Raw genomic sequence first — 15713 nt, forward strand, 5'->3', positions numbered from 1 at the left:
TCATCTGTGTTGGGGGAAGACATTTTTACTTTAATAGAATTTGTTTCTGTGCATTTTTGAGTTACTAGAGAAGCAGAAGTGGATGGCAGTTGATTTAGGATATTAATAGCCTGATTTGATATCTTCTTTTGAGAAGATTACTGAGATCTTGCCCATTCCACAAGTGATAGTAGTAGTGGTGGCAGGTGATGCAAGAAAGTAAGTGTATGAGCTTATGCAGCATCGGCCAAAAAAAAAAAATTACAAAACAATTCCCCCTTAAATTTATTTATCCTATCAACTTCCATGACAGATGGAACAAACTTCCATCTGTCGTGGAAGCAATTAACCACCCACTGGCTAAAGGCAAATTTCTGCACTTCTATTCTACATCTGTCCTTCCTCAATTTCAATTTATACCCCCTTAGGTTCATAATCTGAACAAGTGGAAGAATCCCATCAGAATTCAGCATGCTCAACTCATTCAAGGCCTTATACACTTCAATCAGATCATCTCGCAGGTGCCTAGTCTCCAGACACTGCAGTTTGCAGAATTTAAGCCTCTCTTGGTAAAAGGATCCCTTCATTCCACTCACTAATCTTGTTGCTCTTCTCTGTACACGCTCAAGCAAATCTACATCCTTCCTAAAATGAGGCCCGCAGTACTCAAGGCGTGGCCTGACCATTGCCTTATACAGAGGGACAATCACCTCCTTTTCCCTGCTAGGAAAATTCCCATGTATGATTGACAAAACCCCATAACCTGCCCTGGCAGCCTGTCTGCATTGCTCAGAAAACTTCATATCTGACTGCACAATTACTCCCAGGTCTTTTTCATTTTCTACCACACAGTCAGTATGTTTCTCTGGGGTTACTTCTACCCATATGCAGTACTTTGCTTTTGTCAATGTTAAACTTCAGCTGCCACTTCTCAGTCTGTCTGCCCCAATTTTCTAGATCCTGTTGCAATAACAGACTGCCATTACTGTCGGGGCTTCTTGATTAGACCGGGGTTCGAGCCCCTCACCACCAAAAAACGGAGGATGTGGAAAGGTCAGGGAATGACCACCGCATATCCCGGAGCAATATGGCCTTAGTTGCTAATGCTCCTAAAAACCAAATAACAAACAAACAACAACAGCCATTACTGTCATTAACAACCCTGCCAACTTTTGTATCATCAGAAAACTTAGACACTAAGCCCGATATACCTTCATCAATATCATTGATAAATATACAAAACAAAAGTGCGCCCAACACCGAACCCTGTGGGACTCCACTAATAACATTAGTCCACGAAGAGCAGCACCCATTCATTTCCACCCTCTGTCTTCTCCCACTCAACCATCCTTTTACCTATTGTAGCAACTTACCCTTAATTCCATTTTGCTCCAATTTGTACAATAGTCTTCCATGCGCAATAGTGTCAAAAGCTTTCCTGAAATCCAAGTATATGATATCAAAATTATTTTTTGCATTCAGTTCCTTTGTAACCACATCATAATATCCAATCAAATTTGTCAGAGAAGGCTTTCCCTTAACAAACCCATGCTCTTGTCAAGAAGATGATCCTGCAATGCATCTTTAACCAGTGAATCCATTATTTTACCCAGAACAGAAGTTAACTAACTGGTCTGTAATTACTCGTGTCACCCTTCAATTCCCCTTTGTGAATTGGGGATACATTTGAACATCTCCAGTCTGTGGGGACCTCTCCTGAGTCCAAGGATGCTCTCATAATTATGGCTAAAGGTTTGCTTAGTTCCTTAGCCACCTCCTTTAATATAACTGAATAGATCCCATCCACCCCAGACACCTTTCTTATGTTTAACTTCAACAATTTCTCCTCCACTTTGCTCTCAGTTATTACAAAATCATTAAGCAACCTGCCACAATTTGATAACCTTCTGGCATTTTCAATCCTTAATAACTCCTCATGTGTGAATGTAGATGCAAAATACTCATTCAGTTTGTTTGCTATCTGAGCAGTATCATCAACAGTTGAACCATCGATATCAAGTGGACCAATCTGAATCATTCCCTTCCTTTTAGTTTATATAAGTAAAGAAATCCTTGCTGTTTTTCTTAGTATCCTTTTCCAAAGATTTCCCGTAATCTGCCTTCGCCTGCCTAACCTTTGTGACTTGATAACAGACTAACTTATATTTACCATAGGCTTCTGTGTCACCTGATAATTTATATGCATCCCATACACTTTTCTTCTCTGCCACGAGTCTCATTAGTTTATTTGACAACCATTTAGGCCTAAACCTTGAACAGTATTTCTTAATAGGTATGAAACATTTAGTAGCTTCCACAATTAATTCCTTGAATGTTTCCCACTTAGAATTTGCTGTTGGTAACATCATCAGTTGGTCCCACTGTAGTCACGGCACCTCCATAGCCAGGTGGGCAGGAACAGCAGTGCGTAGAACACACTTCTTGATTAGACCGGGGTTCAAGCCCATGACCACTGCATATACCCGGAGCAATATGGCCTTAGTTGCTAATGCTCCTAAAAAAACAAAATAACATAATAATAACACTGTAGTCACTTTCATGGAAGCAAAAACCCTTTCCTTTACCCCGATGATAATTATATCTTTAAGTAAATCCCACATCAGTACACTGTGATCACTGCCACCTAGTGGTTCCTTTATCTGAAAATTTTTAATACACGAATGATCACTGCTGATAGCCAGATCAAGAGTATTACCCTCTCTGGTTGCCTCCCAAACATGCTGCTGCAGTAAACAATCATCCAATAAATCCACAAAAGTCTTACTAGTGTGCAAGTGACCAATCCACAAGTTCCAGTGAATATCTGGGAAGTTAAAAACCCCCATTATAAGACATTCTGATTTACTAGCCCACTCTATTTCTTTGTACAATTGTTCATTGTACTCATTCGACCTATAACACACTCCTACTCTTATTTTTGCTTTTGCAATGCTTATGTCACGCTAAACTGACTCAACAGTGCACTGTTCATCTGTATCAACTGGATGCACTTCTTTTGATTTTGTTTTTCTTAATTAACAAACAGCATAACACCGCCTCCCTTCCTATCCTTTCTGTACCCATTGTACTCCCCAAATTCCAGTTCTGCATTCCTTATATCTGTGTGACACCACATCATTGGTACACATGCAAGTATACATGTACGTATTATTCTTCTTATTTACCCTAACACATCCCATATACCCACCTGTTTCACAATGACTGCCATCAGTCCCTGAACCCCCCCCCCCAGGCCATTGTTTATTTATTTATTTTTTTTTTTTTATGTAAACCCCAAACACAAGAAGTGTTAGAACCTATAGTACTTAGTACCGTGCTTGGGTTGGAGGTTGAGAAGACGAAAGAAGATATTTGTTGACATTGGACTTGAACTTCTGTAGACTGTAATTTTCAGGAAATACGTATGAAGGAAGGTTGTTTCAGAAAACGGCAGTTGAATGAATAAATGAGGAAGATGAAAAGTTGGTTCTGTGAGTTTGAAGTTGGACAGTAAGTGGCTGGTGGCAGCACATGTTCGGACTGTTTTGAAAGAGAGAGCAGGAATTATAGAAGCTAATTCAGAAGAACAGTGCCCATGGAAGTATCTGTAGAAGAGGCATGCAGCAGAAACAGTACGTCTAGAGACAGCGAGTGCAGAGACTCTGTTAGAGATGAGTCATTAATTAACCTAACTGCCCTCTTCTGAATGGAATCAAGAAGCCTAAGAGAGGTTTCGGGGGCACCACCCCAGATGTGAGAACAATATTCCATGGCAGAGCGGATTTGCAATTTATACAGAGTGAGCAGCTGTTTGGAAGAAAAGTAATGCTGAGAGCGAAAGTAAAAACCAAGTTTTTTAGATCCAGAAGAAGCAATATTTGTAATGTGCTTGTGCCAAGAGAGATTAGAAGTCAGGGTAATCCCCAAAAGAGATATATCATTTTGCCTAGAAATCGGAGTGGCACTAAAGATAAGCATAGGAGCAGAAGAATCCTTTTTGCGAGATATAAGACAAGACTGAGTTTTAGAAGGGTTGAAATCAACTAAGTTGTCTTTTCCCCACTGGAGAATTACCTGAAGATCGGCATTTAAGGAATTCGTAGCAGATTTTCGAGAAGTTGAAGCTGATTGAGCAGGACAAGGTTTCTCAAAATGGAAAGTGGAATGCAATGTGTTATCATCGGCAAAACTATGGATAGGATTTCCAGTCAATGGAAGAAGGTCATTAATATACAAGAGGAAAAGAGTGGGGGAAAGAACTGAATCTTGCGTGACACCGGCATTAGTGGAGAAGTTAGAAGACAGAGAGCCATCACCCTCACCCTCAGTGAGCGATCAGAGAGAAAACTGGATAACCAATTACTAAAAACAGTTGGCAAACCATAAGATGGAAGCGTGTTTAGAAGACCTTTATGCCAAACATGATCAAAAGCCTTTGAGATGTCAAGAGCAACTACTTGTGTTTCACCGAACCTTTCCATATGTTTTTCTTAATTAACAAACAGCATAACACCTCCTCCCTTCCTATCCTTTCTGTATGCATTGTACTCCCCAAATTCCAGTTCTGCATTCCTTATATCTGTGGGACACCACATCATTGGTACACATGCAAGTATCTGCAAGTATACATGTACGTATTATTCTTCTTATTTACCCTAACATATCCCATATACCCACCTGAAATAGGGGGAAGTCATATAAACATGTGTCATAGAGCTACTTAGATCTTAGAAAATGCTATGGAGTTTTTTTTTATTGATAAAGAATAAACAGACATATACTTTGTAGATATCTGCTTATTCTTCTTAACCAGCCTGTAATCCAAACATGGCAATCTGGTGTGTGCAAGAATTATAGTGGAAATCTGTCTCATTCACCTCTGTATAGGACATAGTCATCTTTCACATTCTTTCCTGCTGAGGGCTAATGACCATTGTGTGTGTGTGAGAGCTGTGACATATTTTAACTGATTATCCATGTGTTAGACATGAACATCTTTTAGTCATCTGAGTGAGTGAGCCCTATAGACTGAATCAGATACTTTCTGATAATGATCATGTGCTGGCTGGTTTTTAACTATTTAAAATATACTTATACATCATATATACCTTTTTCAGATTTTTTTTTTTTTTTTTTTTTTTTTATCTTTTGACATAGTGACCAGTTTTTGGTGGGTCACTGAAATCTTTTATAATCTTTTGTTTTTGACTGTTTTCATTCTTATATATAATTGGCCTTGTGTTGCTGATGTGCCAATAAACTCTAAGCCAGACCTCCTTAACCATGTCTGCTTAAAGTTCCATTGTTTGATAAATCATATGAAACTGTTTTATTATTAGTATTAGAGGGGCCAAATGACTTAAAGAAGTAAACTTTTCCTGCATCTGTCAGGGCAAAAAAAAAAACAATCTCATCATTAAAAGTCACTCCCGCCTCAGCTAATGGAAAGTTATTAATTCCAGTGAGATTGTGAGGTCAAATCTTCTGTTATTTCCTAAAGTTTTATATTTGTGCCTGTTTTTTGTCTCAACTGTTGGTGAGAATGCAATCCTCCTCAGAGCCTTATACACTTCAATATCTTAAAAATCTGTACCTTACAAGGCATTTTTCATATAAACACCAATTAATGCTCCTTACCAATCTGGTCACTGTCTTTTGAGCCCCCTTTAGAAGTTCTAAGCTTTTTTTTTTTTTTTTTTTTTTTTTTTTTCAGGGGTGGCCTCCAGACCTAACTACAATATGCCAAATGCAGTCTCACCAGTCTTTATATTTCCCGTTTACTGTAACTGTATTGGTCGGAGACATGTTTTCATTTGCTTTATTCACAAGATTTTTTGTTGGGCAGTGACTTGCCTGTTCCCTGATGATAAGGAAAGAACCTCTCAAATCCGGCTCATTTTTACCAACTGTTCCTCTCTCTCTCTCTCTCTGGAATTTTTCATTCTACATTTAGGCAGTTCTTTTCAAGGTGGCAAACAGATGCAGCCCAAGAAATTTCAAGCAACAAGGAATGGAAAAGCTAAAAATTAAATTTTATAATAGAAATAACAACAGCATCTAAAAAATGCAAAAATAAGTATATTATTTACCATTAGGAATTCCAGTAACTCATGGCAGGCTCTATTAAATTAGTTCAGGTCGGACTACACCTTTGTTAATGTCACCTCTGGTAAGAAATCTACAAAAGTCATTCTGAAAACACAAAGACCATGAGAATAGTAAACAAGATGTAAGATGAGATATCTCTACTATGCCTTTGAAAAGCTTCCTGGACAACTATTAAACTCATCAGGATGTTGGCAATCATCCTGAATCCAAAATTTCTTTTTCATGATATTATGCCTTCTGGATAAGTTTCAGTTGTGAATTTTGGTCATTGCATACCAGACTGACCTTGGTCTCTTGACTCTTGGTTCATCAGAAATGCAATAGATAATAACTAGAGAAAGTATCAACCTTCTCTAGTTATTTATGTATGTTCACAGCACACAAGTTACTTGATTGAAGATGAAATCCTCACTGACAGTATAAGTTTACCTCTTTCACTCATGTCAAATGTGAAAGTATTAAGACGTATCCAAGAACAAAGGAATTCTAGGTAGAATAAGATCAACTAGACTCAAATGGGTGGGCAACATAATTCAACATGGTAGTCTGCTTCTGGATGCAATGGAGGAGACTGTGGAGGGAAAATGCTCTAGGGGTAGACCAAAAAAAGACTTATTTCAAAGTCCTGCTTATTTATTTATTTATTAGTGCAGCCTGTCTGCACTTCTCAGAGAATTTCAGATTACTGCACAATTACCCCCATATTTTCATTTTACACTACCCTGAATATAGTACTACACATTTGGCACTTTAGTACAGAAAACAACAACAATGGGCCCAGCACTAAACCATAAGGGAACTCCACCGATATCCTTAGTCCATGATGAGCAGTGTCCATTAATAACAACACTGTCATCTTACACTCAATAAACTCTTTATCCCTAGCAACAACTTTCCCTTAATGCGACACTGCTCCAGTTTGTACATCATGTGCAAAAGTATCAAAAGCTTTCCTGAAATCCAAGTATATATCAAATTATTTTTTGCACCATAGTATCCAATCAAATTGGTCAGAGGATCACCCCTAGACAAACCCATGCTATGACTGTAGGATAACTATATTCCTGCATTACTTCTTTAACCTGTGACTTTTTTTTTTTTTTTTGGAACAGAAGTTCCAAAAAAAAATGTCCTTAATTGGACATTTCCAATGTTAACATGTCCATAATTACTCATGTCACCCTTTGACCTCCCCCCTCTGGGTATTGGGGATGATATACTTACCCATCTCCAATCCACGGGAACTTCTGAATCCTCTCATAATTATGGTAACCATTTGCTTACCTCCTTCACTGCCTCTTAACAAAATTAGATAGAGCCATCCATGCCTTTTTCACATTTAACTTCAGGAATTTCTCTTCTGCTTTACTCTAAGTTAGCAGACCCCTTTCAACACAATATTTCTAATGCGAACCACTAAGTCTATATTCTCTGAAAACATATAATATTTCTGAATTTTTATTATAAAATGTTTCCAGTACTACATTTTTATAAGCAACATGGCATAATAATAAAAATTATTATTAAGTATTATTTATACTTTGTAAAGCAGTTATTAATCAGTCCAAACCAGATTTCAAACGGGCAAAGGGTAGAAAACTTGCTTCTTGTCCAAATGGTAGCCGAGCGTTCTGGTCACTTCCCAAAGCTATTGGCCGCAATTTTTGCTCATTTCTTTCAAAACCAAATGGTTCTGTTGCTACATCAGCCAAAGATAAAGCTGACCTGCTAGCATCCTATTTTTCTTCCAACTCATGTTTTGATGATCATGGTAAACCACCTCAAACCATTCTCAGTACACTCCATTCAATGCCTCCTGTGGTTTTCTGTTAAAATGATGTCAGAAGGATTTTGATGAATCTGATGCTAAGAAAACTCCAAATTCTGATGGTATTTCTACACTTGTTCTCAAAACCTGTGTCCCCGAACTTTTTCCTGTTTTGTGTCATCTTGTTTCACTTTCTTATTTCAAAGATGTTTTTCCTTCTGCTTGGAAATTTGCTCATATCCAGCCAGTTCCTAAAAAGGGTCACAAATCCCTTCCATCCGATTATCATCCCATCTTGATGACTTTTACTCTTAAACTATCTGTAATCTTTCATCTGATCAATGATCGCCAGAATGGATTCCATCAGTGTTGTTGGTGATACTCTGGCTTATGTTGTCCATCTATGGACAAATTCAACGGAAAAGTTTGGTGAAACTCAAGCCATTGCCTTTGACATTTCAAAGGCTTTTGGTCATGTTTGGCATAAAGGACTTCTAAATAAGCTTCCATCCTGTGGTTTACCAGCTGTTCTTTGTAATTGGGTATCCAGTTTTCTCTCTGACCTCTCACTGCGGGTGATGGTAGACTGCTCTCTGTCTTCTAACTTCTCCACTAATGCTGGTGTTCCCCAAGGTTCAGTTCTTTATCCACACTTTTCCTCTTGTATATTAATGACCTTTTTCCATCGACTGGAAATGTTATTCATAGTTTTGCTGATGATAGCACATTGCTTTCCACCTTCCAGTTTGAGAAACCTTGCCCTGCTTAAACAGCTTCAACTTGTCGAGTATCCACTGCCAAATCTTTAAACATTGATCTCCATGTAATTCTCCAGTGGGGCAAAGATAACTTAATTTCAATCCTTCTAAAACTCAGTCCTGTCTTATATCTCGCAAAAAAGGATTCTTCTGCTCCTGTGCTTATCTTCAATGATGCTCCGATTTCTAGGCAAGATCTTGGGGATTACCCTGACATCTCTCTTGGCAGAAAGCACATTATAAATATTGCTTCCTATGCATCTAAAAAACTGGTGTTCTCTTTCGCTCTCGGCGTTACTTTTCTACCAAACAGTTGTTGACTCTATAGAAATTGCAAAATCTGGCTTCCTGTAGCATATTGCCCCCAAAACCTCTCTCAGCCTTCTAGATTCCATTCAAAAGAGGGCAGTTAGGTTATTTAACGTCTCATAGACGTTCTTTTCCTGTTGCATGCCTTTTCTATAGATACTTCCATGGGCACTGTTCTTCTGAACTGGCTTCTATAATTCCCGCTCTCTTTCAAAGCAGTCTGAACACATGCTGCAACCAGTCAACATCCTTTTACTGTCAAAGTTCAATCCCACAGAACCAATTTTTCTTCCTCATTTATTCATTCAACTTCTGTTTTCTGGAACAACCTTCCTTCATACATATTTCCTGAAAATTACAATCTACAGAAGTTCAAGTCTAATGTCAACAAGTATTTTCTTTCATCTTTTCAAACTTAAACCTGTGCATGGTACTAAGTACTATAGGTTCTTAAAAAAAAGGTACCTATACATAACAGTCATCCTTGAGAATAAAAATTTAGTGTGGAAAACATTTATTTAAAAAAGGTTGTTTATACATGGGTAATGCACACATCGTTTGATTATATCTCATATTGTGAATACCTTCACAATGAATTGCCGAGGTATTGCACTGCTTTGAATAAGTAATGCTTCACCAATGGAGAAGACTACTGTTACTTATTCTCAGCAGATACCATCACTCAGACAGCACCGTTTGAAATATCGTATGGGATAAGATACTCTGTTATCCACATTCTGTCCCTATTAGACTTCTTCCTCTCCTACTATCACTAAGGAAAGTGATAGTAGGAGAAGAAGAAGAAAAAGTAATGGCATTTGTGTCAAAAGAGGAAGGGAACATTACTCCTCATACTCAACACCACTCAAAAACTCATCGAATAGACAATGTTTCCCCAGTAGAGAAGACTGTTGTTACCTATTCTCGGAAACTCCGTGATTATCAAGCTCTCCAGATGGCACCATTTCGAAGCTTGTTGTTTTCTCCTCGGTGGGTGGGCAGGTACCCTGATGTTGCAATAGTGACAACCCAGTTATGAAGTATAACGACAATACGAGATGCTTGTGGTGTGCAAGTTTAATCTAAAAACTATTTCTTGACTAAATGTCTAAAAGTATGAAAAAGGTTGTTTATGCATAGGTAATGTACTTCCATCATTTCTACTACCCAGGTAGTATGCATGCATCATTTGATTATATCTCGTATTGCCCATGCATAAACAACCTTTTTCATACTCTTAGAGATTTAGTCAAGAAACAGTTTTAAATTAAACCATGCACACCATCAAGCATCTCTCATATTGTGGAGTCATACTTCATAACTGGGTTGTAACTATTACAACAACAGGGTACCTGCCCACCCAACAATGAGTAAGCCAACAAGCTTCGAAACAGTCCCATCTAGGTAGTGGTATCCGAGAATAAGTAACATTTAGTTTTCTTCACTGGTGAAGCGTTACTTATTCAAAGCAGCACAATACCTTGGCAACTTGTTGTGAAGGTATTCACAATATGAGATATAATCAAATGATGGAAGTGCAGCACTCATGCATAAACAACCTTTTTCATACTCTTGGACATTTAGTCAAGAAACAGTTTTCGATATTTATTTAACATGAAATACTGTAAGATAGTTAAGTAATATAAGGAATTGTGGTTTCTTTCTTTGGCAATTCTTTACTTTTTATTTAATTTTATTTTACGGTACAATAATATACCTATGTAAATCTAAGCAGACGCCTTACAGAATTTTTAATGCGAACCACCGGTTGGGAACTGCTGCTCTAAGTTATTACAAAATCATTTAGCTTCCTGTGAGAGTTTGATAAATGTCTGGTATCCATTCCCCTAAAGAATTCCTCATGCATGAATGTAGATGCAGAATACTTATTCAGCTTGTCAGCAACCTGAGCAGGGTCATCAACAGTTGAGCCATCGATATCAAGTGGACCAGTGATTCATCCCCTTCCTTCTAGTATTTAAAAGAAGTCTGCTATTTTTCTTTATATCCTTTGCCAAGTATCTCTCATACTCTGTCTTAGCTTGCCTAACATTCTTTGTGACTTGATTGCAGACTAGTTTATATCTACTATAGGCTTATGTATCACATGATAATTTATATGCAACGAGTCTCATTAGTTCATCTGACATTCATTTAGTAATACTACATTTTGTACTACTACTTTGTAATACTACATTTTACTCTGGAGATATTTGCTAAAATACTACTCTGAATGCCACAATTATTTGAACAGTATTTCTTAGTTAGTATGAAAAGCCTAGTATTTTCTTGAATTATTTATGCTTCGGTGTTTCAGCAGAATATGCATAGACTTTCTTTTGGAGTTGTAAGATTGCTAATTGCAGAATTTTTCACTGTAATTTTGTCCCTGCCAAATAAAGTATTTAGCAGTTTTTACATATTTCAGCAGCCTTCATCATATGTTTCCTTCAACCAATTGCTTCAGTATTTAAAATATTTCATCATAATTGTTTAACTTATAAATCTTTAAAAAAAATTTCTTGTTGCTCTTCCACTGTTTTTTCTGTTATTTGAAAATTTTACTTTTACACAACAAAATTAAATAAATAACTTGCTTTTAAAAATTTGACCGTTGCCGAATCTGCCAATGTGAAAATTTAATGGCTCTCAAAGAAGAAGGTTTTTATTGAGCTTTGTCTTAAGACAACTTCAGCAAGAAATGATTAATAACTGTCTGTAACATTACTTGAGAAACATGTCCATGTATATTAAAAAAAAAAAACCATTGAGATTTGTAATACTACATTTTACTCTGGAGATATTTGCTAAAATACTACTCTGAATGCCACAATTATTTGCAATTATGTTAATAATGTATTTCCATTCCAGGCATTCCTCATGGTCATACTGGCCATGTACGATTCTTAACATGTGTAGAAATGACTCCTGGTGCCTCTATGGATGCTTCTGGTGTGACAAAATACATCCATCGGTCATTGCGCTGCAAGGAAAGCATAGCAGGTCGTAGGGCATCAACTACTGCTGCTTCTGGTTGTAAACTTTTGGTTATTAGTGGAGGAGATGGATATGAAGACTTTCGCAACACAGGATTAAGTGAAGCTGCAGGAAGAGATGACAGTACCAATCACCTTCTGCTTTGGCAGGTGTAAAAAATTCCACTTTACTGCGATAAAATCAAGTCAACGACCAGTCAGCTCTGTGATAAGGGTGCTCTTACCAGCTGACTTCATGATCTCTTTAAAGCCACAATCTGTACAGTTTTATTTATTTCTTTTGCGGAAATTCCTGGACAGCCTCCATCCAGGTTGTATATATCCGGTGCCTGTGTACAGAATTTTATTATCTCGTTGGACAATTTCTGCATGAACCTGATGTACATATTCAGGGACCTAACTAAATGCAATCTTCACTAAGAATGCCCTTTCTTTCTCCTTTATTTATTATATTCAGTTTTAGAAAAAACATATCTGGTTAACTGAGTAATGCAAGTTACAAAATCAACACCAAGAAGGTATCCAGAAGGTAAGTTCTTAAGTGTGTTAATCTTATTTTCCTTTTAACTTGTTGCACAGATTAGCAGACCCAACTCCTACTACAAAAAGCTGCTAAAGGCAGAAATGTGAAGCTAACATCCATTTTTATATTTGATATTTCAGTTTTTGATGTGGTTACTCAAACAATAGTTCAAAACAAACCAAGACAGTTCAAATGACCTTAACATTATTTAAAAATTTCATATTTTTTGACCTAAATGAGTATTAAGAAATGAAAGATAATTAGTCAGGATAATGGAACATTTTGGTTTTGAATGTTATTTATTTAGGTAGCTGTATCCATAAACTTCCTCTTAGTAATACTTTTTTCTTTTGTTTTAAAAGCTTCTAAAATTGCATCTTAAACTATAGATATATATAAACTATAGATACATAGGGCATTTATTTCATTAGTTACTGGAGTTTTGAAATGTTTATTCTATAAGATGTTTTCTTACACTGAGTGATCACTGAATTATAACCAATTACCTAACACTTCGTAGGTCCTCCTTTTTCCCCTCAGTACAGCAGCTATTCAACAAGGTGTCGGAAGCATTCGGGAGGTATGGCCAACCAAGCTGTGTTCCTCAAACCATTCCTATAACAAGTGCCTGATGGCTCAGTACACTGTCATCTTGGAAGACACCATCACCATTTGGGAAAAAGTGTAACATAGCAGGGTGTACACAGTCAGCTAGCAGTTGACGATAGCGGAGACCACTGATACGTTGTTCCACATGCACCAGGGGTCCAAGTTCCTGAAACAGTTTTAAATTAAACATCCATCTAATAGTCAGTGAAATATGCCCCACAACATACAACCACCTCCACTTTTGATACCATGCATGATGGATCAAGAGTGTTGTTGATGCCAAATCTGTACACGACCATCCACAGTGTGGAGTAAATAATGTGACCCGTTTAACCAGCACACCTAACGTCCAACTTGCATGCTCTTTGCACCAGGCGAGTCTTTTATGCCGATGAACCTTGGTTAGGAGAGGATGCTGTAGGGGTTGTTTGCTGGTATAGCCCATACGTGCATTGCATGGTCATGGCCCATGTTGTATTGGGTAGTCAACTCTTCAACAGTCCTGTACAAGTCGTTGGACCTGGCGCTCATCTCTAACATCAACCTTTCGCTGATCTTTGCCTTCGGGTCGTTGTTTGACTATTTTGACACCAGCTTGTCGAGACCCCACAATCTGTCCTTTATCAAAGTCTGATAAATCCTTCTTTTTACCCGTCACGCTTGGAATTTTACTACCTACTGAACCACTGACACGTAATCTATGCTACGTACGTCGATTAACTCCGCACTCATAATTCAGTGATCACTGAGTGTATATAGTCAATGATAACTAACTACTAAGCAGTTATCATTGGCTAATTTTATCATTATTGGTACTTATCACAAGAGAAATTATGAATACTCGATTGCTATTAAGATTTTATTCTGGTACAGTCCTCTTCTCTGGAGGATCCATGATCTGGGTTAAAAGTGCCCATACTGCACTAAGGAGAATTACAGACTTAATGCAGTATTTCTGTTTGCCTTCCATATATATATATATATATCATAAAAATTGTTTAGTGTGGTCACAGGCCAGTTTGCATGTTCTGCAAACTGGGGTTTTAACATTATCTCGTAAACTAGCTGTCATAATACTCAATAATGTGGCTGCATATATTTTGTTAATTTTTATGTATATTTTTAAACAGGTAAATAGTGCACAGTAAAAATAAATTATTTGTAAGGGCAACAGCTACTTTTTAAAAAAAAAAACTTTTGCACAATATCACATTTGCTGCTGAGGAGAAATGTATTAGTATAGGCTAAAGAATGCAAAAAAGGCTTTTGCTGCATCAGCAAAAAAAAAATATGCCTATATTTACTGCAGAAAGAACCTATCCAGTTGCACTGTAAAGAGGAGGAGGAGGCAGGTTATTCCAGTGCTCAAAAACACTCTCACCAAAAGTGTACAGTGTAAAAAAAACATGAAAATCCCAATTTGATATGAAAATTTCATCATCATTCATTTTCTGCCATCTTTAACAAATGAAAGTGGCCCATTTTTCAAAGCCATTGCTGTCTGTTCTTGCTCTATATGTGCAGTGTCACTAACAATGCTTGTTATTTTTGTTCTTCCACAACCATATTTTTTTTGCTATCAGGGAACATACTTCTGAACAACACAACTGCATGCATAACTCTAAGAGCAAGATTATTACCAAATGAAAATAAACATGAATGACATCATTGTTGCAATGAAATGCAACATTTATTTTTTAATTTCTTGCTTTGCACTGCACTGATTACATCACATTTCCCACTGCTTGAAATTGAAAAACCACATCTAACATACAGCAAATATGTTACCTTTTTTCAGATTTTGCAATCCTTGCATGTCTTCTGATATTTTATATTGTATTTCTTTTGCATCTTACTGAAAAACAGTGTTAATTAGCACTATACTACACAAATGCTATGAAATGACCATACACTACCACAGCATACCTCATGACCAATTCTTTAATAAAAATGAGCAGAAATTAAAAAAAAAATCCAGTTTTAACATAATTTTATTATTTTTTGCAAGAAGAAAAAAAACAGGGAAACTCTTTGTTATGACATTAAGAAGATTGGTCAGATTGAGTAAAAAAGACAGATTCTCCCTCTGCCATAAATGTTGAAAGTTGGTAGCTATGGCTTATGCATAATAGTATATATTTAGCAGTAACTTATTTAATTCTATTAAACAATATATAGATTGTAATTACATTTGACAAGATAATAACAAGTTGGAAAATTTTATTATATGATTACTATTCTTGTTTATGTTTATGATTACTATTCTTAAATTATAATTGTCCATATATATAAAACTGTAAGAATGAGTGATGAACAATGTTCCATCTAAATTTATTGGCTTAGAACTTTGGCTGTATTTGCCTCACTTAATATTCTGCAAAATTTTTTGATACGTATTCCTTCCATTTCTATTTTTGTTATTTATTTGTTTCTTGTTCATTTTCCTTTTTTTTTTTTCATATTGCTTCTATATATATATCAGTGCATATGATTGTAAATTAGTGTTTATGTTGATTGAAAAATGCTTGTGTTACAAGTAATTCACATTTTCAAATGATGGTTCTGAAAAGTTAAGAAAACCATTCTAAATGCATTTTTTTTCTATTAATTCACAGAGCAAGTCACCCAGCTGAGCCACTTGTAACAGATTAAAATAAAATGCA

At 36.7% G+C, this 15713-nt stretch overlaps 1 protein-coding gene across 1 annotated transcript in view; it reads left to right on the forward strand.

The window, feature by feature from the left end:
• LOC150082029 (rho guanine nucleotide exchange factor 17-like) overlaps positions 1-15713 on the forward strand; it is an 862761-nt gene that overhangs the window by 842065 nt on the left and 4983 nt on the right. The window contains exon 26 of the mRNA XM_090380403.1: positions 11794-12447. Coding sequence (XP_090236529.1) covers positions 11794-12074 — 281 coding nt within the window. The 3' untranslated portion in view covers positions 12075-12447. The remainder of the gene's footprint in view (positions 1-11793; positions 12448-15713) is intronic.

Source organism: Mastigoproctus giganteus, chromosome 8, assembly GCF_048544385.1.
Source record: "Mastigoproctus giganteus isolate SK-2022 chromosome 8, ASM4854438v1, whole genome shotgun sequence".
Taxonomy (NCBI): domain Eukaryota; kingdom Metazoa; phylum Arthropoda; class Arachnida; order Uropygi; family Thelyphonidae; genus Mastigoproctus; species Mastigoproctus giganteus.